The 27,355-nt window shown below is 40.3% G+C and overlaps 1 protein-coding gene and 1 pseudogene across 9 annotated transcripts in view; one reads left to right on the top strand and one right to left on the bottom strand.

Annotated features, from left to right (window-relative positions):
• Ppm1h (protein phosphatase, Mg2+/Mn2+ dependent 1H) overlaps positions 1–27,355 on the top strand; it is a 334,373-nt gene that overhangs the window by 121,647 nt on the left and 185,371 nt on the right. For 8 of the 9 annotated variants that reach the window (XR_015443411.1, XM_087192356.1, XM_087192359.1 and 5 more), the window contains exons 3-4: positions 6,400–6,744; positions 16,564–16,676. Coding sequence is in view for 8 of the 9 variants with exons in the window: in XM_087192356.1 (XP_087048482.1) it covers positions 6,400–6,744; positions 16,564–16,676 (458 nt within the window). In the remaining variant the exon portion in view is untranslated. The remainder of the gene's footprint in view (positions 1–6,399; positions 6,745–16,563; positions 16,677–27,355) is intronic. The other variant, XM_087192360.1, reaches the window with a different exon arrangement.
• LOC106010747 (c-Myc-binding protein pseudogene) lies at positions 4,675–5,564 on the bottom strand (annotated as a pseudogene).

Genomic DNA, 27,355 nt, shown 5'->3' with positions numbered 1-27,355 from the left:
ACTTTGCCTACTCATCCAAATCGCCCCAGGGGAGCTTTCAAAAAGGTCAGTGCTAGGATCCCAACTTCAGAGTTACTGACTTAACTGGTCTGGGATTGGCCTCAGCATCAACCACTGCTAGATGATTCCATCCTTAGTAAAAACAAACTTTCTTTGTGAAAAAAATTCTATCTTGTAGATTTCAGCTGCAAGAATTATTAACTGCACTAAAAAAAGTAGGCTGTACTAGAGTTCCTAGCACTGTGGTAGAGAGGGTTCCCCACATCAAAAGTCCATTCAGGTTTCATCTTGACTGCTTGCACTTCCCTCATTTTATCAACTGAGCATTGTTGCGGTAGCTATGGAATGCTTTCCCTTGCTAAAAGAATGGCTGGATATGTTGTCCAAAAAACTTGAAACTTGCTTTTTTAGAAAATGTAATAGGACTCCATTGCAGGGCTCATTTCACGGGATTTGCTGTTCTTTGGTCTAAACCATGACACTAGAAACGTGATAAAGTGCAATACAACAAAATCTGGGCCTGGATCCTGATAGCACTCCCCCTTCATCACTCACCTGGTTTTACTTTGGTGGCCTTGAGCCCTTTGGGGAATTGTATGTAAAGAGCAAGAAACCCTTTTGTTTTGCCCCTCTTCCCTGGTTTTGAGGGTACATCCGGTTGGGAAGGCCAGTGTGCCCCAGGATAGGGCTGTCCAGCCTACTAGAAGGGTTAGACTGGGTCACAGGGTGGGTTGCCAGGGTTGATTTGGCCACTGGCTGGTCAAACTAACTGGTTGACATGCCTTCCTTTTTCAGCATGGAGAAGAACCACCCTTTGCTGAGAGGTGGGGTAGGGTTATGTAGCTGCTGCTTCAGGGCACGGGCCACCTCCTCCACCCCTTCCCAGGACGGAGCTGGAGGATGGTGCTTCTCACCTGCTGTGCAGAACAGCGAAGCCCAGAGACTCACCATGATTATGTCTTTAAATGCAAATAAGGCAAGATAAAAACATATGAAAATATCGAGGAAATGACATGGTTATCAAAAACTTAAATTTATAATATGACATCATCCCTTTATTAATGCAGCAGATAACAGGAGCTAGTTATGGGTTTAATCACAGCTATTATTGCAAAGTAGTGGTGAACATAAACAGTAACTTAAGTTATTTAGAATGGCAGCACATTGATTCTGTTGACAACCAGGTTCAGGTACTGCTTATACTATTGTACCCCCTACTAGAAAGAAAAGCTGAATTTCAAAGCTTTGTGAAAATAGATTCATTGGCTCCCCCGACCCCACTCACAGATTCCCTGAATTAAGAGCCTCAGTGTGAGTTATCAGCTTTATTGCAGATTGGTACCCATTTCTACTACTTGTAATTCTTTCTTTGCCTGTGTCTGACTTACTTTGCCTCTTATGTGTGCCATGTCCCAATTAGTACATAAACTATACACCCCCCCCCAAGTCCCCAGCTGTCCTTATAGGAACTAACAACCATGGTTTATCTCAGTGTTATGAAACATGCATGACAAACCTATAGGTAAAACTGCTCAGGACTTGTGTAGCATCCTCAGCAAAGTCAGGGCCAGGCTTCTGACTGCCTGTCCCACCTGCCTGAGCCTGCCACTTTTGGCTGTTGGTTGCCTGCAAAGGGTTACCTCACCTCTAGGACTGTCTCCCGTGACATGGTTTAGGGAGGAAAAGGGCACAATGAAAGGCAAAGAACAAGGCCAGTCAAGCTGGCCTTTTTTTTAATCAGGAAAACAATAGCTTTCCTGGTAGTGCCTCCGGGAGGCTTTCACTTGGTCCTCTCTGGTCAGTGTATCATGTGACAACAGAGAGCTGCAAGGGAGTCTGGGAGGTGTTTTAATGGGCACATTGCTGCCCCAAACAGAATGGGTAGTAAGAAGAATAGATATACATGCATGCATGCTCCATCTGTGTTACTTAGCTGCTCATTTGACATATATTGCTCTTTAACCCTCCCATATTGTCTCCTCACCTAAGGTAACTATCATATGCATTTTGTATATAAGAAACCATAGCAAAGAGATGATAAACAACCAGGATAACCCAGCTGGTGCCTGACCCAGCCAGGGTCTAACCTCACTGCCTCCCTAACCATCTTCCAGTGTCCTAAGATGAACCAACAGAACTTTATTGAATGGCTTCAGCTTAAAAAAAAAAAAAAAAAAAAAAAAAGCTCCACTATTCATTACTATGGTGTACATAAAACTACTAGTCAGAAATGGATGTTACGCACACCTTACCTATATCTTCATTAGTTTTTGGAAAATAAAGATTCCCAAATGTTTATTCAATCTTTAATATTTAATGTCCTTCCCCTATAGTTATATCATAATTTTTTCACATGTATTTGTTCCTCAGCTTGATTGATATAATTGAAAAAAATTGTATTAGGGTGTCCCATGTGATAATTTGGTAAACATAAACAGTGTGAAATGATTGCTTTAAGTTCCTTAACACAGCGTCACCTAACATAGCTACCAGTTGTATGTAGGGATTTTCAGGTACTGTATTTCACAACACAATACCGTTAGCTATAGTCACCATTCTGTATGTTAGATCCCCAGAACTTACTCATCTGAAAGTTTGTGCCCTTTGACCAAGATCACTCATTTTTCCTATCTACACCCCTGGCAACTACCATTCTCTCTGCTTCCATGAGTTTGACTTGTTAGATTCCACATACAGGTAAGATTATGCAGTATTTTTCTTTCTGTGGCCAGCTTATTTCACTTAGCATAATGTCCTCCAGCTTTATTCACATTATTGCAACTGGCAAAATTTCCTCCTTTTAATGACTGAATAATATTTCATTACATGTGTGTATATATAGATATAGATACATAGTTAGAGATACATAGATACAGATACCACATTTTCTCTGCCCATTTATCTGTTAATGAACATTTAGGTTATCTCCATATGTTGGCTGTTGTGAGTAAGGGCAGCCACGGACATGAAAGTGCAGCTGTCTTTTTGAGGTACTGATTTTATTTCCTTTGATATATACCAGATTTGTGATTTTTTGATATGGTAATTCCATTTTTTATTTTTTGAGGAACTTCCATACTGTTTTCCATAGTGGCTGTACCAATTTACATTCCTACCACCAATGCTCAAGAGTTTCCTTTTCTCCATGTCCTTATCAGTATTTATCTGTTTTTGTTTTTTTTTTAATACTAGCCATCCTTGCAGGTGGGAGCCTATATCTCATTATGACTTTTATTTGTGTCTCCCTGATGATTAGGGATGTTGACTAGTTTCTCATTCACCTATAAGCTACTTGCAGGTCTTCTTTTGAGAAATATTTATTCAGAACTATTGTTCATTTTTAAATACAAAAAGATTAAGAAAACATTAATGGACTTTAATACATAGCAATAGAAATTTCCCAAAATGAATCATTAAGAATGAATTTAGAAAATGAAAGCATCCTAAGTGAGCATGGGAGAATTTCCAGGGACTAACACAGGTGTAATTAGATTCTTTGAAAGAGAAAAAAAAAAAGTATGTTTAAAAGAAAGAAAGGTTGAGGGACTGTGGCATAGCTCAGTGATAGAGCATTCACCTAGTATGCGCAGTCAATCCTCAGGACCAAGGAGGGAAAAAAATAATTGCTTCAAGTTTTCCAAATACAATAACTAAACACAAAATTGAGAAACTGAACACACAGAACACAAGCAATGACACCAAGACACACCCTACTCAAAGTGCTTAAATCCAGAATAAACACAATTTTGTTTTTCTTTACAATATTTAAGCTTTTTCTTTCTCCTGTTCATTTAGGATATCCAGTGCAATTTTAAATGAAAGGGCTGGGAGCACATATTTTGCTTTTTGCCCACTGTTGGGGGAAAACATTCAGCATTCCACCATGGAGGATAATGTTAGCTGTGGGTTTTCCATGGCTGCCTTTTCTCTGAATGGGGAAGGTCTCTCTAACTCCCAGTTCACTGGTTTTCCTGGAAGGTGTTGGAGCCGAGTGCTCTTCATTCTCTTGTTGGCCATTGTCCTCTTTGCAGAAATGTCTGTTCAAGTCCTTCACCTCTCATCAGACATGTGGTTTGCAAATGATTTCTCCCCATTCCCTTGGTTGAATTTTCATTTTATTGAAGGCAAAAGCTTTTCAGTTTGATATGGTGCCACTTTTAAAAAATTTTTATTTTTCTCTTTTTGGGGTGGGGGGGCTGTCATAGTCAAAATATTCCAAGACCAGTGTCAAGGAGCTTTTTCTCTATGTTATCTTCTAGAAGTTTTATGGTTTCAGGTCTTGTAAATCTTCACCATTTTGAGTTAATTTACTACATGATATAATGGTCCAATTTCAACCTTTTGGATATATGATAAGATCAAAATATAAGGTGAAAGTTTAACTTTGATACATTTATTACAGTAAAAAAACACATTGGTGTTAATTTCCCTCAAAATACTACCCTCTCACTTTGAACACAATTATCTTATCATTCTTGCCACTTTCTGAAGCAGTTCTGAAAGTTTTCTTGCATGACTATCTTTATTATGTGTGATCAAAAATATGGTGAATGCTGCTGCTGCGTGCCATTCAATAATAGAAAGGCAGGTTCATAAAAACATTATGGTATGTCCTCATCCACTTATTCATTGGATCTCCTGGCACCATGTAACTTCTCACTCTTCCCTAAAGTCAAACTGATCATGAAAGGTGAACATTTTGAATTGACTCAGGACATCGAGGCAGACATGGCAGCAAATTAAATACATTCACACAAAAAAGGACTGCTTTGGGAAGTGATGGGCTAAGTGTGTATGAAGTGAGAGGGAGTATTTTGAGGGGGATTAATGGCAATGTGTCTTACACTGGAATAATTATTTTTAATTTAAACATTCACCATGTTTTGCAGTCACACTTCACATAGATTCTAGCTATCTGAACGCCATTTATTTTTTTTAAAGTTATATTGTTTTTATTGGTGATTCTAAGTATATGTGTTTATAACATTTAAAGTGTGACAGGTGAATTTAACATATTAAAAGTTTTATAGCATCTGTTCAGAAAGGATTATATACTATAAAACTATTCCAGTCATACAAAACCATTTTTCAGTGTCTTTTCAACTGAGAAGAATCCTATTCAGCACAGTTCTCCTGAGGTGGTTCATACTGAGCAAGCTTTGCTTTCAGTTTTTTATTTTCTTCTATAGTAGCTTCATATTTCTTTTTCATTTCTGCCAATTCTAGGCGAAGCAGCTCAGTTTCTGGATTTTCTGGGGTAGCAGCTCCTAAGTGATGCTTTAAAAAATCCAAAGCACTATTAGGTTTCTCTGGTTCTTCATATAAAGCTACCAACACCTTGGTCAGCGTGTCCAGCACCCCCGACTTCTCCAAGTACCTCCGGAACTGCTCGCGCTTCGAGTCAGCGGCTTTGTAATGGGCCATAGTGACAGGGGCAATGGCATAAATGGCGCCGGAGACCGTGGCTGGCAGGCTCGGAGCAGCACTGCTCATGCCCTGAACGCTATTTATTGAACAAACTGCTCTCCTCAATGGATAGTCCTGGCACTCCTGTCAAAGACTGGTTTACCATGTACATGTAGGTTTATTTCTGGGTACTCTATTCTGTCACTTATAGTTAAGCTCCTTTTTTTCCTTAGGGCTAAGATCTTACGCATGTATAATTTAAACCTGGTTTCTAAAAGTGCTCATCCTGAAGTCATCTAGAAATCCACTGGCAGATGATGAACCCGTGGTAGAGGAGGAAACTCGGGGGGTACCTAGATTCAGGAAGAGAAACATACCAGTGACCTCAGCTGGATCAAGGAGGAGGAGGTACAAAAAGCAGATCTGAACTCGCTGCATCTTGTGAGGATTCCACTAGAGTCCGTGACTAGGGGAAAACGTGTTCTAAGAATTCAGGATGTAGACCAAGGAAGATGGAACAGTTATCTGAGAGTGAAGGGCCTGGGTTGATGGGGAATGGGTCTACTTATTACTTACAAAAAGGGTTTAGTATTTGTAAAGATTCCAAGCCAAACCCAGACGGGTTGAACCAGAACAGAGGTAAGAAGTTAGATATTTAAGCTAGACTTGTGCAGGCTCCGGTGTGTACAGCATTTCATCACAAACCCACACATCACAGTAGAGTTGAACTTGCCTTCTCAGGTAGTAACCAAGTATATAATACTTTGGGCTTCTCCCTATGTGGAGAGGCAGGGACCACTTCCTCCCTTGGGTGATGATAGCAACAACAAGTAATCTGGGAGCCCATTTGCAATGTTTAATCCCGGCTATTTTCAGTCTGTAAACAGAAACACCGAGTACAAGCACTGGGCCCTGCAAACCTTACAGAGCCAGCAGCGCCCTGGTTCGAGGCTACCCAGGTCCTCACGCCTCCCCGTTTCCCTCTCCCACCAGGAGTCCGAGGGTGTCTCCTGCCACTACTGGTCGCTGTTTGATGGTCACGCGGGGTCCGGGGCCGCTGTGGTGGCATCGCGACTGCTGCAGCACCATGTCACAGAGCAGCTCCAGGATATCGTGGAGATCCTGAAGAACTCAGCCGTCCTGCCGCCCACCTGCCTGGGCGAGGAGCCGGAGAACACGCCCGCCAACAGCAGGACTCTGACGAGAGCCGCCTCCCTGCGCGGTGGGGTGGGCGCCCCGGGCTCGCCCAGCACCCCGCCCACGCGCTTCTTCACTGAGAAGAAGATCCCGCACGAGGGCCTGGTCATCGGGGCCCTGGAAAGCGCCTTCAAGGAGATGGTAGGTGCCGCTGACCATCCTGAGCCTAGGGGTGGACAGTCACTTACCCAAATCCTTTCCTTTTGAAAGATGTTCCAGCCCCGTTCCCCCTGCATGTCTCACCTTTATAACAGGACTCCCATTCTCAGTAAAAGTTGGCACTGAGTTGAGAGTTCCTGGCATGAGTGCTGCCAAAAATTAAAAAATGATGAAAGCAAGGGCTAGTGCATGAAGGCCTGGCTTATGAAATGTATGTCTTATCGCTTCCTTTTCATCAAACTCCTGTCAGTGCCAGCTGGTACAGTCCGAATTCATCGAAATGGTTGACATCTGGTTTGCACCTGTGTGTGCAGTCCAGGTGTTTGGGGAAGCATTGTTGGTAAAGTGCTCAAAAGTACTGTCTATATGCCAAGCTGATCTAGAAGAGCTATTTGGTGATGGCTGGTAATGTGATTCACACAGCTGAAAAGACAGGCCAGGAGAGTAGAACCCAGGGGGGCCAGTATTCGAGAATCTTTTGTTTTACCTGAACACATGGATTTGCTTGTGCATTCAGATCTGAACAGGTTTGTTGCGGGAATGTAGAACCCTTCCTATGCTCTGGAGAATTTACGAATTTGCTCCAGCAGACGATGCCACCGCTCTCAGGATCAGCTCTTACAATCCCGTGCTGAGGAATGCACAGAGGAGGTCCCTGGGCTTTGTCCTCTGTGACCTCCTCCCCTCTCTGAGCTCACCTTTTACTGAGGCAATTATTGTGGCTCCAAAGATTTTCTTTCCTGAGCAGAACCCAGCCTCCAGATAAAGAGTAAGGGTTACTTAAGAATGTTTATAAGGACTTGAGTAAGGCAAAGGGAAGGCAGCGACCTTAAAACCTGGAGATTAAAAAGTGATAACAAGTATCTGGTGAAGCAGAGCAGCTGCAAGCATCTCACTGGAGCCTCATGTTCAGTGTGCACATTGGAGGCGTTCACAGTGTCAGGTCATCTGCTAATAAGAGGAGGAAAGCAGAGGGTAACCATGAACATTGCCATTGGATTTGTTTGTAAGGAAAAGTAGATAATACCTCATAGTTGTAGCTGCTTGTTATTTAAACTCATCCCTTGTGTGATCTCAGCTTTTCTCTCCTGTCACACACATAGTATTTACCTTTTGATCAGTAGGTACTTAGAGATACACCTTTACCTGAGGTGTCCAATAGCCTGCAATTCTGCAATCCCTAAAAAAAAAAAAACTACAACAACCTCGGAAGCTAGAAAAGCTGTTTAGAAAAGAAGGAATTAAGAGTAGGAAAGCTGACTCCTACTAAGGCTTGGTATAAAATTTTGTACACTGCCTTTCATCTGTATGCTGATGTGTTTCCAGACATTGAGGCACACAATGCTAAGTATTTAAATGAGGCAACAATTTGATGGTGGGCTCTCCCTGTTATGGAGGAAAAGGTCAGCTTACATGGACGTGAAAACATGAAGAAAATTCTGGAAGTTTCATTACCTTCATATAATTGCCACAGGGTGTCTTCTACTGGGAATGGCTGTATTCTCAGTTTCAACCACTAGGGGCCAATGTCACATCAACTCTGGTCTCCACGTGGGTTTTAGGCTGCTCCTATCCATTAATGGGTCAAGATTGCTAGCAACAGTTTTAGTTCAGAGCTTCATTCAGAAAAATAATCAAAAGCCTCATGCTTGTATTTCAGCTTTTTTCAGCCTTAGGCTGACTTTTTAAAAATCAGTTGCCAACACACACACACACCACATACACACATAAATATGCAAATTGGTTGGTTCACTTTTTTTGTTTTGAGACAGTCTGACTATGTAACTCAGGCTGGCCTCAAACTTGCAATGATCCTCCTGCCTCAGCCTCCCACGTGCAGGGATTGCAGATGTGTGCTACCACACTCAGCTTCACTTTTAATTAATTCAATCAGTAAATATTTGTGGAAAACCAACTAAATTCAGACCTGAATGGGAGTAGAGCATTGAGCAAGATGAGAAAAAACCCATGTATTTAACAAGTAAAATAAATGGCAGGAGGCTTGAGAGGGGAAACACCGGGCAAAATGAGAATCTGGAAAAGAGGTGAAGGAAAGTGATGGTGAGGGAAAAACCAGGAGGGCCTGGGAGAGTGCTCTGAGCTTAGGAAACTGCGTGAAGAACCACATCAAAGACAGAACCTGGGTAGGCCAAACCAACAAGTTGGCATCTGGTGTAGTTAGAAGATAGATGCAAGAATAGGAATGACTCAAGGTGAGTTAGACAGGCTAAGTGGAACCCACCTGTTGCAGCATAGCGTGTTACATGCTGAGTATCCTCTGTCCGAAATGCTTAGAACTAGAGGGGTTTCTGATTTCGGGGGTTTTTTTCAGGTTTGGGGATATCTGCACATACATAAAGAGGATACTTAGGGATGGGATGGGCCCCGTCCTCGTCACTTTTTCATCCATGAGAGATAATACCTGAACTCGGGACTTAAAGGAGGAGGGGGATTTATTTTGCCTCAGTTTCAGAGGACTCAGTCCATGCATGGGCGGCTGGCTCCAGGGGAGAAACAGTGTGGCAGCAAGGCATAATGGAGGACGGCTGTTCACATCATGGCAGCCAGGAAGTAGAGAGCATGGGGAGAAGCCAGGGAGGGAGATAAACCCTTCCAGGTCCCCAATGCCTCTAACCAGGCCCCACCTCCAGCAGCACACTCAGCTGCTGAACTCACCAGTGGATGGATCTACTGCTAAGCATAGCATCCCCAAAGCCCTTCCTCTGAGTGCATGAGAGTTTTGGGTGAATCTAAACCATTATTGGCCCCAAGTGTGAGCCTGAAATTTATTTGTTTCATAAACAATTCATATAAGTAACCTGAAAATAATTTTATACAATAGTTTAATAACTATAAATGAGGCAAAGTTCCATAGTGTTGAAATATCCATTTGTAGTGTCATGTTGTTGTTCAAAAAGTTTCAGATTTTGGAGCATTTCAGCTTTTGGCTCTTTGAAGTAGGAATGCTCAGCCTGGGAGAACTTTTAGCTTTAAGCCATATCTCTTCTCCAAATTCATTGCTTTTGAGTCCATTCCCCCAGCCCTGGCTTCCTCCTCACACTGTTTCCTGCAGATTGTTTCTGTCCCCCAACATGCCTGCAGTTCTTTGGTTCTCTTGATGCTGGATAGGATGTCTATATCTCATGCTTTTCCAGAGTCTCAGCCTGTTGTCCCAGGGTAATTTCTTTTTTTTTGTACTGGGGATCAAACTCAGGACCTTGCACTTGCGAGGCAGGTGGCAGAACCACTGAGCTAAATCCCTGGCCCGGGGTAATTATTAATAATATCCCTTTTTTACACTCAGAAGTGTCCCCGTTTTGTGATAAGTCTTATGTTTACCATAATCACAGAGAGGTACTGTTGTTTTTCTTTGTTTCGTTAGGGACTTCTGAAGCTCTAATTTCATAGAAATCCTGCCCAACTTAATCATTCAGTTGTTCAGGTTGAGCTTCAGAACTGACAACACAAATTATACCATGTGGTCTCAAAATAATAGCCTGAAAGGCCATTGTCAACTCATGTGAAATATTTTTTCCTCCTCTCAGTATTAGTATTTTGAGAGTCACTGACTCAAAGCAAAGCTTGGATTTGTGGGGAGGGATGCCCAGCATACATACAGTTTCCTTATCTTGTTGACCTGATCTGGTGGCTCCTCTCCAGCCCTTCCAGAGAGGAGCGGCTTTGGAATTTCCAGGCCATTCCTAAACTGTTTCTTCCCACAATCCCCAGCCACTTTTTAGCTTTCCTGTCTAGGAGGAAAGCTAGAGGTGTTCTTTATGTAATGCAGGGTTTGTGCCATTCTGATCTCCAATGTTAGGAAAATTAATTATCAACTAAGATTGCCAAGTAAGTCTTTCAGCTTTGTGGCTCTCTTGTTTTCTCTTTCACTTTCAGTCCCTAAAGACCAGGACTGAAGCCTGTGACTTGTTTCATTGATGCCATCCCTGCAGCTATCACTCCTGAGATATAGAGTATCACTTACAGTATCCCTAAAGGTGAAGCTTCCCCTTCTCTGGGGGTTTGCTTTATTTATAGTATTCAATATTGTGAAATATATTCAATAATGTGAAATTATTCTTGACCTCTCCCCCCCGCCCCATGCTTTTCTCAGTCGCTAGTATTTATTAAGCTTACATTTTATAATCAACATTCCCCTTCTAGCATCACAGAGAATGGAAGTAAAAGGTAAAATCTCTCTGGGGACATTTCTAGTTACACACTATAGGAATATAGAGGTATGCCATATCTCATTTGTTTTGGTGTTCTAATGACATTGAAGGAGATTGTGTAATGTTGATACACCAGTAGTCTGAATGGGACCATCTGTTAAAGATATTCAGAAACACCAAGCCAGATCACGTAGGTACTATTTAGAAGAAACAGTAGATACTATTTACAAAACACAGACTCTCAGAACAGAGAAAAAACATGCTTTGAATAAGGGGAGATGGTAGTAGTTTCACCAAATGATATAAGCTCCTTTGAAAACATTTCATCTTTGATCCTTGGGTTGCCTGGCACAGCATGGGACTTGTGGGGAAGGTGACCTCTGACCACTGGTCCTTTAATACTTACTGCACATGCTGTCAGAGGTAGGTTTGCCCTACCACTCCCTTGCTGTGTCTTGTTGGATCTTCCCTCCTAGAGAGAAGGCTCTGTACCCAATTCTTCCTGTATCCACTATGGAAAACAATCCATGGCCTCTAAAGGACACAAATCTCTGGAACTTTTTGACTTATTTCCACTCTACTTTTCTATGATGCTTTGTAACAGTGGCTGGCTTAGCAGCTAAATTTTGTCACCCTTTATGTTTAGGTTGCTCCTTGGCCCAGGACAGCCAATATGAACAAGATAAATCCCTTCTAAATTCCAGTTTCAAATCTCCCTATTTCCCCACCTTCCAAAACAAATTGTTAACTAGACAGTATCTCTGATTCCCAGAGGAAGTCAGTTCCAGTGCCAGGGTCATGACAAAGGCCTTTGCCTTCCAAGGAATCAGAACCACATCAGCAGTGGTTAGCCATTTAGCCTGTCACCTACTGAGTTTGAGTTGGTTTGAGCCAGGAAGATATAATCCTGTCCTATTTCTTTTTCAGTGCAAGTGTAGATTCCCTGCCATGGTGAGAGTGTTCTAGAAGTTTGATTATTAGGAAGGAAGGGAGGAAATGGGAATATTTTAGCTTGTAAATCTACCATACATCTTCCTACTACTCAGTAAATGGTTGGAAATAGCAAGCAGGTTGGCTTTGTTGGTAAAAGCCATATAATGATCTTGCGATGAAAAGGAAGAGAATGAAAGCAAAGTTTATTTGTAGTTTATAAATCCTGATTTAAAAAATATCCTAGCATAATAATGGTAAGTCAGGAACTTGGATGTCTGCCTTTAAACTAGAATTTTGTTTTGTCCTTGTTTTTTTGTTAGAACAGGAAGTTCCTTCAGGAAAGAATGAGCATGCAGTTCCATAGCAACCAGCAGGCGGCAATGCTAGGCAGTACTGGTTGTGTGTGTGGTTTTACGGGTTTTTTTTCCTTTTTCCTCATTGCCTGGCTGGCAGATGGCCTTGTTCTCAGAATAAACCAGGATGAGACCCGGATACTAAAACCATGGAGAATCTTATTATTTGTGACTGACACTACTATCGATGTGCTCAGAACCATATTTTAACCCGGCTACGGGGAGCTGCCAGGTCCTGTTGAAACTACCCAACACTTGCGTACTTGTGCTGACTGCTGTTGCTTTTTCGTTTTGCAACCTGAAAATTGGTAGGAAACAAAGACTGACCCTCAAGTTGAGTCATGTGTGGGATGTTCAGATCAAATGACAACCATTCTAGGCAATATAATTTTCTTCCTTCCAATTCTTTCCAGTTGAATCGGTCTCATTTCACACATATCTCTATTCCTTCTCTGCTTTCACTCTTCCCTTGCAACAAAAAGGAGAAAATAAAATCTCAAATCTTAAAAATTGGATCTATTCTTTGATTTAGAGATAAGTCTAGTTTAAATGTAATATTAAAGCAAGCGCAGCACAGAATACAGTAACTCAGTTACTAAGTAGAAAGTTTTCATGAAAGGTATCTGGACCCTTCCTTTAGCAAATAAATTATTCATCATATTAATTGAATCTTCTGAGTCGAAGTGATTCTTTAAACCTTACTTGAAAGCAGTGATACTGTGTGGATGTGTTTTGCTAGTAAGCTATTCTAGACTTATGTCTTGAAGTTCATTGGCAGCTAAAATAGAAAAATATTCCAAATAAGTTGCTGCTTAACACAAAGCAGTAGGCAGTTTTTCTCATGATTTCACTGATTTGTGAAAAAAATGCACAAAATTTAAGGTTTTTAAAAAAAATATGTATGCATTTTTATTTTTTACCTAGAGTGTAAAAAACTTAAGCTAATTTGAAAGATTGAGGGCTTAAGGGAAAAGGCAGTAAATTCAATGGTAAATATATCTTTATTGACTTCATTTATCATGTTTAATCTGATAGTAAAAGAACCACCCAGATGGTCCTTTTAATGTTCCTTTCAGTACTAAGATTTTGTGAAACATCTTTTAAAGAGGAGTAGGTGGTGTATGTAGGAAAAAATAAATGTGCTATTTTGGCTTCTAGGGAGGAGAGGAGGGAAGCAATTATTTTTAGAATCTGTTCTAGTTGCACACAGTTTTATAAGAAATAGAAAAGTGTGTTTTAATGTCAGTGAATCCTTCAGGGGATGAAGTCTGCAGAAACACATCTTTCAGATCCTCATGATTGCAGACAGCATGCTTGTAATTGATGTGTACATGTGTGTGCACACGTGTATATTCCCTCATGAATGTGGGAGGTGATGAGGCATGTACATATTAGCCAAATTTCTTGGATAAAAGGTACACTTTAAAGTACACTTTAGTCCACTTTTTATGAGAAAGTGCTGGCGAATTTAGTATTCATTCCTCACTCAGGGAGCTGCAGAGGGAATGAAAACAAAAAGATGAAACAATGAAATTAATTAGAAAAAAAATACTGACCAATGCTGTTAATATAATTGTAAGAGATTAACTGAGTAAACTGACTAGAACGTTCCCCCTAACATTAATGGCAATATGACCTGTTCCCTAGCAGAATATTTTGGTGTTCCACACTCTACCTTGATTTTTTTTTCCCTGATGACTAAATACTTTTAAAATTAGATTTTCTTGTGTTGGAAAACATGATAAGTAATACCATTATTTACAGTGCGAAATAAATGTTTCCCTGAGCACCAGGGGAATTCTTTGCTATGAACAACATTTTTACATGGACATTGTATACTGTAGGATTCTTCTCCTTTTGGATTGCACTAATAATTCTCTTAAGCCCTTCGAACATCATTCACATTCTAGTCCATATACAGCATGTGAGCAATTGGGTACTCAAAGAATTTTTAATAAAAATTGTCCTTTTTTAGACTTTAGCTATTCAAACAAATATTGATTCTGGTTGTGAAAAGATAATTTTTGTACCTAGAGAAGTTCCTTCCAATCTATTAAAAATAATAATTTGGATGTGGACTTGGTTACAGCATTTTATATATTGATTTTATATGAAAAGTACATGTGCCATAATATCAGCTTTAGGAGTTATTTAAATAAAAAGTTTTAATAGATATACCATAATGGAGTTTATGGGTGGGATTGTTGGTTTTGTTTTTATATTTTACAGCTTACACACAAATACATTGATATCTTGATTTTTTTCTTCTCTCTCTTATTTTCTTGAGAGAATCCTTCCCATCTGACTTCCAGCCCCCTCTTTCCCTTCACCCTCCAACCTCTAACATCTTTGTGTAGGATCTGATAGCCATTCATTCACTCTTGTCTATTGACTCCATTAAATGGAAGCAAGGTTTCCTGCTTAATCATTAACTTGGTGAGCATTTGTATGATAAGCATTTCATTTGTGAATTATGGACTTCACTTTTCATATTAAAGCAGAAGTAAGGTGGTAGTGAGGTATTTGGGAAACACTGCCATTTTTTAGTGCATTTCTTTACTTGTCTATTTAATGGACATTTCTTAAACTCCCATTTACTTGGCCCAGTGTGGGTGTTGAGGGTCTAAATGAGTAAGAAAAGTCACTGCTCTCAGTCATGAACTGTCGGGGATATGGAAAGAATCTACATGGGCTGTTAAGTCCCCCACGCATGCCATCTAATCTAATACAACAATCCCATAAGAAAGCCAGTTTATACAGAGTTTAAGTAACTGTAAAACATCTAGTGTAGTCCTGTGAACATAGTCCTCATGCTTGACCCTTTTGCACCTTTGATGCTGCTGTCTTCCTCCTTATTAAAGTTCCTTCTTGTTTGCCCTTGAACTACCACATCCCATGCACACATACATCCTTACTCCCTCCCCATGGTTCCCCAGATCCTCTCTCCCTTACCCAGCCCACTCCTTCTATGTTAGTTTGTCCTTGGTCTGGTCTTTGCATGTTTTCTTTACTTACTCTTTAGCCAGTACACTACCTCTAATCCCCTGCTGTATCCTCAGTTGAGACTCTTCTGTTTGCAGTTTCCCACTGGTAATTTGTCTGTCTTCTTATCTTTGACCCCTTCATCATAGCAGTTGCCAGTAGAATGTTGGGTTACTGGAACTCATTCCTCACCACCGCCGCCACCACCACCACCACCACCACTATTCTAGAGGACCCTGGCTGAAGCAGCTCTTACTTTGTGAGTTTCCAAGACACACAAAAGTGCCTGGCCTTTAATCTGCTAACTGCACCATCAGAAATCATCCAAGGGCTGTTTCTTCCTCTTCCCATAATTTTTACCAAACCCTGTTCTCCTACCCTCTGCCCCAACAAGAGTAGATAACTTTTAGCTTTGATGTTCAGTGTATTTTTCTCATTCAACACATACTTTTCTGAGCACACAGAACCCTTGCTTCTGTTGCTAACACAGTTTCACCAAGGCATCTGTCTTGTTGATGAACATATGTCAATATAAGTGTTGATCTGTTTCTGATTTTCTTGGGGATGCCTTATTAGGTGGCAGCTAACAATAGTCTTTGGAGGAGGAAAACCAGATTGCCATCCAATCTCTTATCAAGTGACTAAGGGCAATCTACCCAACTTCTGTGCATCTGAACAATGAATTTAATGATGGTGCCAAGGATGAAATGAGATTCTGTAGTAAAATGCCCAACACACTGGTTAATGAGGATTAACTTCTCTATGAACGTTGGCTGTTACCATTATGAATGTGTCGCCGTTATGAATTAGTGTCTGTTGGAAAAGGAAAAGTCAGATCAGAGTTCAGAAGTTGTATGTTTGATCTATAAGTCAAGGATTGACTCCTGACTGTGTTGAATAGAAGACAGTTCTTCAAGTCACCTCTTTTATCCAGCTATAAAAGAAACTATTTATTCGAGGCTTTGGAGTTTAAAAGATTGGTAAGATCCAAGTACTTGGCATCCTCAGATTCTTTATTCTGTTTTCCACGAGGTAGCTCAGGCAGTCTATACAAAGACTCAGTTTTCTGTGAACTGTGATATTTACTGAATATGATTTGCATTTTATTCTTCTCATTTTTGTCTGATTGTATGTGTTGTCCTTTTTTGTTTTTTGTCTTGTCTTGGGCCTGCAGGTGGTCTATTACAGGGCAGTTTTATGCACTGTCCTCTTCAGAAATGCTCGTTAGGTGGTAGGAGAACAAGTGCTGAGGATTTTCTTGTCTGTTCTCGAAGCGTGTCCAGATTTGTAGGACTGTGTTCAGGGAGTGAGCCTTTGATACAAGTTCCTACACAACCCAGCACTAACTTTCTTGTCTTCTCCAGGACCTACAAATAGAACGCGAGAGGAGCTCGTATAATATATCCGGTGGCTGCACAGCCCTCATTGTGATTTGCCTTTTGGGGAAGCTGTATGTGGCAAATGCTGGGGACAGCAGGTAAGCAAATTGGTTGTCTGGTTCTTACTAATTTCCCCCACTTTCTGTTCATTTTTATCTTTTCATTAAAATTAAAAGATTAGAAATAATTTTGCTTGAGATTTGATAATGAGAAATATAAAGCTTCAGTGCACATAAGAACAGTCAGGTTGGTCAAGGCAGTCTCGTTCAAAGTAGTAGTTCACAGGTATACCTGCAGTTGCTCTAAATCCCTGGTTTTCAAATGTTTTTTTGGCTTCAGAACCTGTTTTTCAGTGAAGGCTTAGCAGAGAAAGAATCTGTGAGAGGAATACGGGGGAGGCAAGGGATTTGGATGTAGTGGACATTCGCAGGGGAGCCTGGCAGGACTCACCAGCTGGTTGCACTTCCCCATGGTGACTTTGTGCTGCCCCTCCCAGGAGCCCAGGAGTTTCTCCTTTTATGCACCAGCTCTTAGGAGCTGCAGTCCCACCTCTTCTGGGTTCCACTCAAGGGATCTTTGGCCAAGAGATCATGATTAACCCTTGCTTTACTGAGCATTGCCAGGGAATAAGATAAACTTGTATTTTAATTTTATTTTAAATAGCTGATACTTCTTCACTTCTTTATTTCTTAAATTGCTTTATTGGTACATTGTAGGTATACAACACAATTACATTTCTCACTGAGAATTGTACCTTTACATAATGCATCTTGGTTCTTATTTTTTTCCCATTCCTAGCCCTCCCTTCACCCCCTCCACCCTTCCCTATTTACAAAGACTTTATTTCCATTTTTTCCATTTCTCATCATTTTTCCTTTCCCTTCTTTCCTTTCCCCTGCCCCTCCCACTACCCCTACCCCTTTGGACCTTTTCTTCCTATTTTGCATTATCGATTATTCATTCTAATCATTGGTACATTTTAGGTATACAATATAATGACATTCATCATTGGAAATTTGCACCTTTACATAATCTCTCTTTGTTCTGATTCTTCCCCCTTCCCCTGCCCTCCCTTCAACCCCTCCATTCCTCCCTATTTACAAATATTTTGTTCCTATTTTTCCATTTTCTCATATTAATCCCATTCCCTTCTTTCCATTCCCCTACCCCTACCCCTCCCACTTCCTCTTCCCCTTTGCCCCTTTTCTTCCTATTTCACATTATCTATTATACCTTTTAGTCCTTATTTATACTTTCAGTTTCTCACACCGGGGAAACTATTCAGTATTTATACATGTGTGCCCTATTTATTTCACTTAAGAGTATCATCTCAATGTGCATTCATTTAGCTATAAATGTCTCTAATTTCTCATTTTTTATGGCTGAGTAATACTCCATTTTATTAAAAAACCACATTTTCTTTATCCAGTCTCCAGTTGATGGTCATTTGGGCTGTTTCCAAGTTTTAGCTATGACAAACAGTGCTGATATGAACATGGGTGCACATATATCACTATGGTATGATTCTTTAATTCTTTGGGGAAGATCCCCAGCAGTGGAATAGCGGGGTCAAATGGGACTTCCAGTCCTAGTTCTTTGAGGTATCTCCATACTGATTTTCACAGTGGTTGCACCAGTCTACACTCCCACCAGCAGTGGAGTAGGGTTCCTCTTTCCCCACATCCCCACCAGCATTTGTTATTGGTTGATTTCATGATAGCAGCCATTCTTTCTGGGATGAGGTGGAATCTCAGCATTGTTTTCATTTCATCTCTCGAATGACCAATGATGTTGAACATTTTTTCATGTATTTATTTGCTATTTCCACTTCTTTGTCTGAGAAATATCTGTTCATTTCAGATACCCATTTTTCGATTGGGTCTTTAAATTTGGGAGGTCTGATCTTTTTAAGTTCTTTGTAGATTCAAGATAGTAGACCTTTGTCTGAGGAAAAGCAGGTGAAGATTTTTTCCCACATTGTAGGTTGTCTCTTCACACTGCTGGTGGTTTCTCTTGCTTTGCAAAGCTTTTTAATAAGAAGAGATCCCATTTGTTGATTGTTTGTGCTAGTTGACGGGCAACTGAGGTTTAGTTCCTAAAATCTTTTCCTATACCAATGTCTTCAAGAGTTCTACCTAACCTGTGTTCCAGCTGGTTCAGTGTTTCTATTTTAATATTTAGATCTTTAATCCATTTCAATTTTAGTTTAGTGCATGGCAAGAGATATAGGTCTAGATTTACTCTTTGGCAAGTTGAAACCCAATTTTTCCAGCACCATTTATTAAAGAGGCTATCTTTCCTCCAGTGAGGGTATTTGGCTCGTTTATCGAAGATGAGATGGCTGAGTGTGTCTGGAGGTGTTTCTGCATCTTCTAATCTGTTCCACTGGTCCTCAGGCCTGTTTCTTTGCCAGTACCATGCTGTTTTCATCACAGTAGCTTTGTAGTAGAGTTGCAGGTTGGGGATTGTGATACCCCCTGCCATGTCTCTGTTACCTAGAATCGCTTTTGCTATTCTGGGTCTCTTCTTGTTCTAAATGAATTTTTGGGTTGTTTTCTCAAGGTCCATGAAGTATGCTGCTGGGATCTCAATTGGAATTGCATTAAATCTATATAGCAGTTTTGGAAGTATGGCCATTTTCACTATATTAATCCTTCCTACCCAGGAACAGGAGAATGTCTGTCCATTTTCTAATATCATCAATCTCTCTTTTCAGAGTGTTATAGTTTTCAGAGAAGAGGTCTTTGATTTCTTTTGTTAGGTTGATTCCTAGGTATTTCAGTTTTTTGGATGCTATTGTGAAAGGAATTATTTGCCCTATTTCTCTCTCAGTGAGTCTGTCATTGGTGTAGAGGAAAGCTATTGATTTTTGTGTGTTGACCTTGTAACCAGCTTCTTGACTGAATTTGGTTATTAAGTCTAGAAGACTTTTGGTGGAGTTCTTGGGGTCTTCTATATAGAGTATCATGTCATCTGCAAATAATGACAATTTGACTTCTTCATTTCCTATCTTTATTCCTTTTATTTCTTTCTCTTGTCTAATTGCTGTGGCTAATGTTTCCAGAACTATATTGCACAAGAGTGGTGATAGTGGACATCCTTGTCTTGTTCCTGATTTGAGTGTGAAGGATTTCAGTTTTTGACCATTTATTATGATACTGGTTGTTGGCTTTTCATAGATGGCTTTTATCAGTTTGAGGTAGAGACCATCTATTCCAATTTTCTGTAGGGTTTTTATCATAAATGCATGTTGGATTTTGTCAACTTCTTCACTTTTGATGTTTTAAAATTTTAAACACTTAAAATTATAAACTTTATGGGAAATGTTCTGATGTATATTATATAATTCATTGCCTCTTTAGTAATGAAATAGCTGGCTGTATACCATAGCCTTTTCCTGAAGACTAACTGTTTATTCTGAAAGCAACAGAGGAAGCTCCCCCGCTGCCATCCCAGGCTCCTAGGGCCAAGAAGGTGAGCCGGTCCCAGCACCCAGAAGGAAGCTCCCCCACCTCCATCCCAGGCTCCTAGGGCCAAGAAGGTGACCAGTCCCAGCACCCGGAAGGAAGCTCCCTGCCTCCATCCCAGGCTCCTAGGGCAGTGAAGCTCAGCCGGTCCCAGCACCCGGAAGGAAGCTCCCCACCTCCATCCCAGGCTCCTAGGGCAGTGAAGCTCAGCCGGTCCCAGCACCTGGAAGGAAGCTCCCCTGCTGCCATCCCAAGCTCCTAGGGCAGAGAAGGTGAGCCACGTGGGTGCCAGAAGCACCCCCCCGCCGCCCCCCCCCGGAAATGAGAAGACACATAAACAAGCCTCAAAAACAGACTTCCAGATCACCTCCAGCAACCCCGAAGGAAAACGAGGTGGAACACTCTGATACTCAACCACCTGGACTCTCTGAACTGGCAACAAAAGAGGATCTGGGAAAAATGAAATCAGAAATAATTACTCAGATAACAGCAAAGATTTTGCTTGTGGTGCAAGACATGATTAATAAATCTAGAGAGGACATAGATAAAAAAATAGAGGATCTGAGGAACGTGATGGAATCCCATCATAGGAAACAAATGGAATCCATAAAACAGATACAAACAGATTTCCAAGAGATTAAAAACTCCATCTAAAGTCTGCGCAGCAGAATGAACCAATGTGAGGGTAGAATTTCACATATAGAAGATAAGATTGCAATTAGTGAGGAGGAAAAGAAAAATTGCTTTAAAATAGTGAGAGAACATGAGAAATCAATCCAGCGGCTGCTAGATGATGCAAAGAAGAATAACATAAGACTGATTGGAGTCAGTGAGGAAAGAGGAGAAAGTGCAGATGACATAAAAAAACTCTTCACAGAGGTGATGGCAGAAAAATTCCCAAGGAGGGGAAAAGAACTTGACATACAGATAGGTGAGGCATATAGGACTCCAGCTAGCCTTAATCAAAAAAAATCTACACATTGGCATAGAATAGTTAGGATTCCAGAAATCCAACAGAAGAATAAAATTCTACAAGCAGTGAGAGAAAAGAAACAAATCACATACAAAGGAAAGCCCATCAGAATCACAGCAGACTTCTCAATGCAAACCCTCAAGGCAAGAAGAGCTTGGAGTGATGTATTTCAAGCCCTAAAGGAAAACAGCCTCCAACCCAAGTTAATGTACCCTGCAAAACTATCTTTCAAAATTGATGGAGAAATAAGAACTTTGATGATAAAGAGCACCTCAGGAACTTCATGAATACCAAACTGGCACTCCAAAAAATTTTAGACAATACCCTAGGAAAAGACAATGAGGATCACAACCCCAGGAAACCCAGCAGAATGAATCCATTGGGTGTGACAAATTAAACACAAAGGGGGAGAATCCAACAAAAAGAAAAAGTCATGACAAGGCTTTTAAAACTTTTGACTTCATCTCCCTAATGAGTGTATAATTCAATCTTATTATTGTGCTGATTAGTATTTTTCTGATTCTAGAGTTGCACACCATTCCTTGTGCTATACTGGCTATTTATCATCTTATGTCTACATTTTAATTGGGTTGTCTGTTAATGAGCTCTAAGAATTCTTTATATATTCTGCTCATAGGTTATATGCATTGCAAATATGGTCTGTTTAAGGACTACTTTTCATTTTAATGATGTCCTCTAAAGTTCTAAATTTTGATGGAATCTCATTTATCAATTTTTTTTCTTTTATACATCATGTTTTTTGTATCCTAGGTAGTTCTTGGCTACCCTGAATTCATAAATATTTTCCCTTATAATTTCTTCTTAAAGTTTTATACTTTTAGGTTTTCTTATTTAGGTTCATAGATCCCTTCAAGTTATTTTCATGTATGGGAAAAAAGGGTTGAGGTTAACTTTTTATATACAGATACCAGGTATTCTAGTGCCATTTGCTGAAGGCACTTTCTCTTCCCCGGCTCTTGAATCAAGTTTACATCTATAAAATGCTAATGTTAAATAATCTTTCAAAACTCAGTGGACCATATACGTGTGGTTCTATTTCTAGATTCTCTGTTTTATTCCAATGATCTATATGTCTTTCCTTACACCAACACTGCCTTGATTACTGTAGCTTTAGAAGAAGTCTTAAAATTGGGTGCTAAACGTCTTTCAACACTGTTTTTGTTTTTGTTTTTGTTTTTTCTGGGTCCTTTGTACTCCTACATAACTTTTAAATTTCAATATCCAGTTCTTCATTTATAGCAAATACACACAGACCTGAATTTTTATATATACCTTGTGTTTTCCAATCCTGCTAAATTCAAGTACAAATTCTAGGGGCTCCTAGAGATTTCTTAGTATTTTCTCTGTAGATGATCATTTCATCTACATATAAAGATTTTGCTTCTGCTGTGCCAATCCTATCCTAGTTGTGTCATTTTATTGCCAGACTATTTTGGTTTAGACCTATGTTTCAAAGTCTAATGGACAGATGAAGAGTAGGCATATATGCCCCTGTTCCCCACTTTAGGGAGAAAGCGTTGTATCGTCTCCATTCATAGGAGTTTTTGTTGGAAGTATGGAGTACATGTCTTTGGTCTGTTGAGAAGGTTCTGTTCTACTTCTAGTCTCCTGATAGCTTTTACCACGAACAGCTGTAGAATTTAGCCCAATACTCTTTCTCCAACTAGTGACAGGATCATATGGCTTTCTCCTTTCCTCTGTTAAAATGATTACTTTTGGGGGTGGATCTTCCAATGCTGAACCAACACTGCCATCTCTATAATAAAACCACTTTCTACATCCTACCAGATCTGACTTCCAATAGTTTGTTTTGTTAAACAAATTGCTATCTATGTTCATACCTTTTTCTTCTATTATCTTTATCCAGTTTTAGGATTAGCACAATGTTGATCTCCTAAAATGAGGGGAGAAGTGTTCCTTCTTTTTTCTGCTTTAAATGTTTGATCTAATTTATCAGTTAAAATGTTTATGAGCCTGCTGTTGTCATATAGGTAGGTTTTCAAGCTAGGAATATACTTTCTTTAATAGGTGCTATTCAAATTTTATATTTCCTCCAGAGTTAGTTTCATTAATTTGTCTTCTAAGTTACTTCTTAGAAGTTGTCAAATTTATTTCAAAAAAGATTTTTGTAATATGCTTTCTATATTCTTTTAAATTCTGTAAAATCTGTGGTAATGTCTCCTAGATCTTAATATTGTAATTTTAAAAATGTATAACTGATATTGTGTAACGGGAAGAAAAGGTCTAAAAGAGCAGGGGAATTGGGAGGGTTAGGGGAAGGGAAAAAAGGGAAAAGAAAAAATATGAGAAGAGGAAAAAAATGGAAACAAGGTCTTTGCAAATAGGGAAGGGTGGAGGGGGTGGAGGGGGTGAAGAGAGGGCAAGGGAAGGGGAAAAAAAAAAAAAAAGAACCAAGAGACTCATGTAATGGTACAAGATCCCAGTGATGAATATAACTGTATTTTATACCTAAAATGTACCAATAAAGTTAATGGGGGGAAAATAAATAAATAAATAAAATGAAAAAAAAAAAAAACTGAAAGCAACAGAAGTACTGGACTTCACATACCATGGCCTCAGAGGAGGAGGAGTTTTCCAGTCAGGGCTATGATCTTGGGATTCTCTCTGTTCCTCTAGGCCCCAGGCCTCTGGTCTGCATCCCTAGTTGCTCTGCCCTTCTTGAGGCCTGAACCCCCCACTCTCTCCCCTTCCTTGTCACTAGTTTATCTTGTTGCTGCTGTCTCTGTAGCCTGGGAGATAAGTGCCCTTGAGATAGTCAAGAAATTCAAACCAATTTTACTTCCATTGACAAAGCAGGTAACCAAGGCCTAAGGCATCTCTGTTTCTCTTAGTGAGGTGTCCTTTGAGAGTCCCATCCACTGAAGACCCCAGGGGACAAAGGAGAGTAAACACCAAAGGCAGCAGCTTTGGGGATTTGAAGGTAAATGTTTTAGAAGATCCATTTATTTCAAAAGTACATGTGAATTTTCCATTTTATATGTAACCTATCTTGGATTTCAGTGTAAAATTTTGCACAGTAAATGGAAGTGTGCATAAAATGCTATATTTATCCCCTGTCCTCTGTCCTCTGTGATCACTCAGGATTCTGGCAGGAGCAGGCTCCAGCCCAGCTGTATCAACAGTGAATGAAGAAGGAAAAGGGGACTGACCAGGGGAGTGGAATCCTCCAGGAAGAGTTGGCCACCCTGGGCCTGCAGGGACCAGGCAGGAAGTGCTATGGCAGAGTCTCAGGAGAATGGCAACTACTAATGAGATGCCACTGGGCAGGAGTTACAGGAAAGATTGAAGAAGTGCTCTGTCCTTTCTCACTTCTCAGCTGCCTATCTCAGGCCAGAGCTTTCTGTTGGTTGACCTTGGCTGGAAGCTGGCACTGGGAGAGCCGTCCATTGAGTTCAGTCCACTAGGCACAGATACAGACCAAGACTCTGTCTCCATGATGGGGTCAGTGGAATGTAACCAGCACATCTCCTTTCCTTCCCTGCCTATCCCCACAGTTTAGCACATTCTAGACAGGAATGGGCAGCTTTTAAAATATACACAAGAAGCCAGACTCTGGCCTCTTGTTCAATTTTGGATCAGGAGCTTGTTGGGTGACAGATGAATATCTGAGGTAATTCCTTTCTGTTGAGCTTGAACAAGACTGGAAAGATGATTTTTCTGTCACACTCACACATGCCTCTTGCCTTGATGTCTGCTTCTATCGTCTTCAAAGTGAGGTGCTTTCCTAGCCCAGTTAGGGACTGTGCAAGCAACTGAGTGTCTGCTTTTCATACGACAAGCTCATCCCTCATTCCCAGGAGAGGATCCTCTCACCAGATGACCTCAGACTTAAAAGTTAACTCAACTTCTGGGCCCAAAATATCTTGGTGTTAGATTATCCTTCTTCAAGACTCAATTCCTACAATGTCTTTTCCTCATCTTAAAGCATAGTTTTTCCTTCAATGTTCCAAGCCACTTAACAGAGCCAGTTACCTAGCCAGGGCTTCTACATCCCAAAAGCTCCAATCCTCCGACCAGTGTCAAGTGCTCATCTTCTGGGTTCTTGCTCTTTGTCCCCACCCCGACCCCATCAATTTCCAGACAAGACCTTGATTTCCTCATCTATAAAGATAGTGTTATTGAACCAAATAACTTCTAAAATTTCCGGTATTCTAAAGACTCTACAGAAACATCGAGCTCCTTGTTTTTCTAAATGTCCATAAAAATATAATGTTTTTCCTCCCTCCCTCCCTTTTTTCCTACCTTCCTTTTACAGTGCTAGAGATCATATTCAGGGCCTCACACATGCTAGACAAGTGCTGTACTACTGAGAGTACCCCCAGGCCTACATTAATTTCATTAATTTCTAATAATTTACTGCTAGATAGGTTGATTTTTGAGACAAGGTCTCCATAAATTGCCCAAACAGGAATAAAACTTTCCATCCTCCTGCCCTTCAGCCTTCCTGGTGTTGGGATTATGGGTGTATACCACCATGCTTGCCTTCTGGTAATTTTGAAAGCAAATTTTTTTTTCCTTTAATAAAGCTGTAAAGCGCAATAAAAATGATCCTCTGGCTAAACAGTACCTCTAAATCTAGTAAGTTTAAATGTATTTGCAGTATTTAGGTCCTAGTGTCCAGGTACAAATTGAGGACTTTATAGCCATTTGGATGGGTTTGCTATTCATATATGGATTATAGTTCATATAAAAACCTAAGGATAACATGAATTGGTATTTATATGTGCTGTCCAGAAGATCATTTATGGGACACTTAAGTCTTCAGGTTGCTATTTGCAACTGTTTTATGAACAATGGATAGTTGATATTATCTTATAGAATCATTGCAATGTTGTGTACTAATCATATAGATACAATGTTGCCTTATTTCATGAACACTTCTGTTTACAAACAACTTGGTTCTCAAACTGAAGCTTTTGGGAAAATTTTGTTTTCCTTTGTGAGCTCTGCATCGGGTGACAAACACGACCACAGTCATCTTTCCGGCATGTACAGGAACATGGCCATCTTTTCCAGAATCGTGGAACAAATTAAGTTTGTGAACCAAGGTACCACTGTATTTGAGATTATAAAACCATATAGTTATTCCCAAGAAAGAAGAACTAGGTGAACTTTTTCATGTCTGTGGAACTGTAGGTCTGTTATCACTTGTGGACAAGCAGTCAGGAATCCCAAGAGCTCAGTTTAAACAAATGTTTAGAGCTGACAGGAGATTCTGGCAATAGGGCTCTGATTAATTAAGTACTAATGTTTCTTTTTTATTGCTAGATTTTAGCTGTCATGCATTTACTTTAAGTTTTGACAGTTTTGAGAGTGAAAATAAATCTTTGTTCTGTATTTCCTACCCCATAATTATTCATGCTCAGAAAGAGAGAAGCTTTGTGCTGGTTCAGTGCAAAAGCCACTGGTAGTTGAGAATATTCTCCAAGCCACTTAGCTGTGTATCATCTGATTTACCATCAGGCGTATGTGTAGACAGAAGTTGTCTTCAGGAAATATTGCTGATGCTGTTTGTGTCTCACCAATCTTTGAGTCACTGGCCATCCTCAGTGTAGGGATTCAGTGGTCTGGTCTGCAGCCGGGGACGAACTTCCTTTCTCTGCTCAGCCGAGCTAACCAGCCATAGAGGTACATGCAGTAGCTGCATGACACTTGCAGGTTGCTTTTTTTTTTCCAAGGCAAAGGCAGCCAACTCAACACCTAGGGATCTTAGGGGCTAGCAAAGAAGCAGATGATGGGTGGATTTTCACTTCTAGCAAAAGTGAACCAGCAGCATGCAAATGTCATGCAAAACAGTATGGAAACTATCACCCATTGTGTTTGAGTCATCAGCTCTGTAGGGCTGTGTGTGTTCTTCAGTTGAGGAAGAAGGTACTGTGACTCCATTTGAACAAATGATTTCATTTTATTTCTAGAGAACTAAGGCACTGAGGAAGCAAAGCCATTATTACCACTTATTTCAAATGATGTCTAGGGCTGGGGGTTTAACTCAGTGGTTCCGCTGCCTGCTGCTTTGCAAGCTCAAGGTCCAAAGTTCGATCCCCAGTACCAAAAAAAAACAAAAACTTCAAATGATGTCTAAAGGTTTGGTGAGTGAGACGAGGTGAACTCATTCAGATTGCAGAAAATTATATAAGATTTGTTAATTCTTAATTGCCCCCTTGTCAGAATTATAGTAACAGCAACAATAAGATAGCTAATAAGTGCTAAGGACATAGCAAATACTGTAATGGATGATCATATTTAATTCTCTCATTAATATAGTGAGAAGAAGGCAGTGTTAATATCAGATAAA

This window comes from Heterocephalus glaber, unplaced genomic scaffold (genome assembly GCF_053883595.1).
Source record: "Heterocephalus glaber isolate CG9 unplaced genomic scaffold, H.glaber_assembly_v1.0 deba00001569, whole genome shotgun sequence".
Taxonomy (NCBI): Eukaryota; Metazoa; Chordata; class Mammalia; order Rodentia; family Bathyergidae; genus Heterocephalus; species Heterocephalus glaber.
The sequence above is the reverse complement of the archived record's forward strand: the minus strand, read 5'-3'. Positions and strand labels throughout refer to the sequence as shown.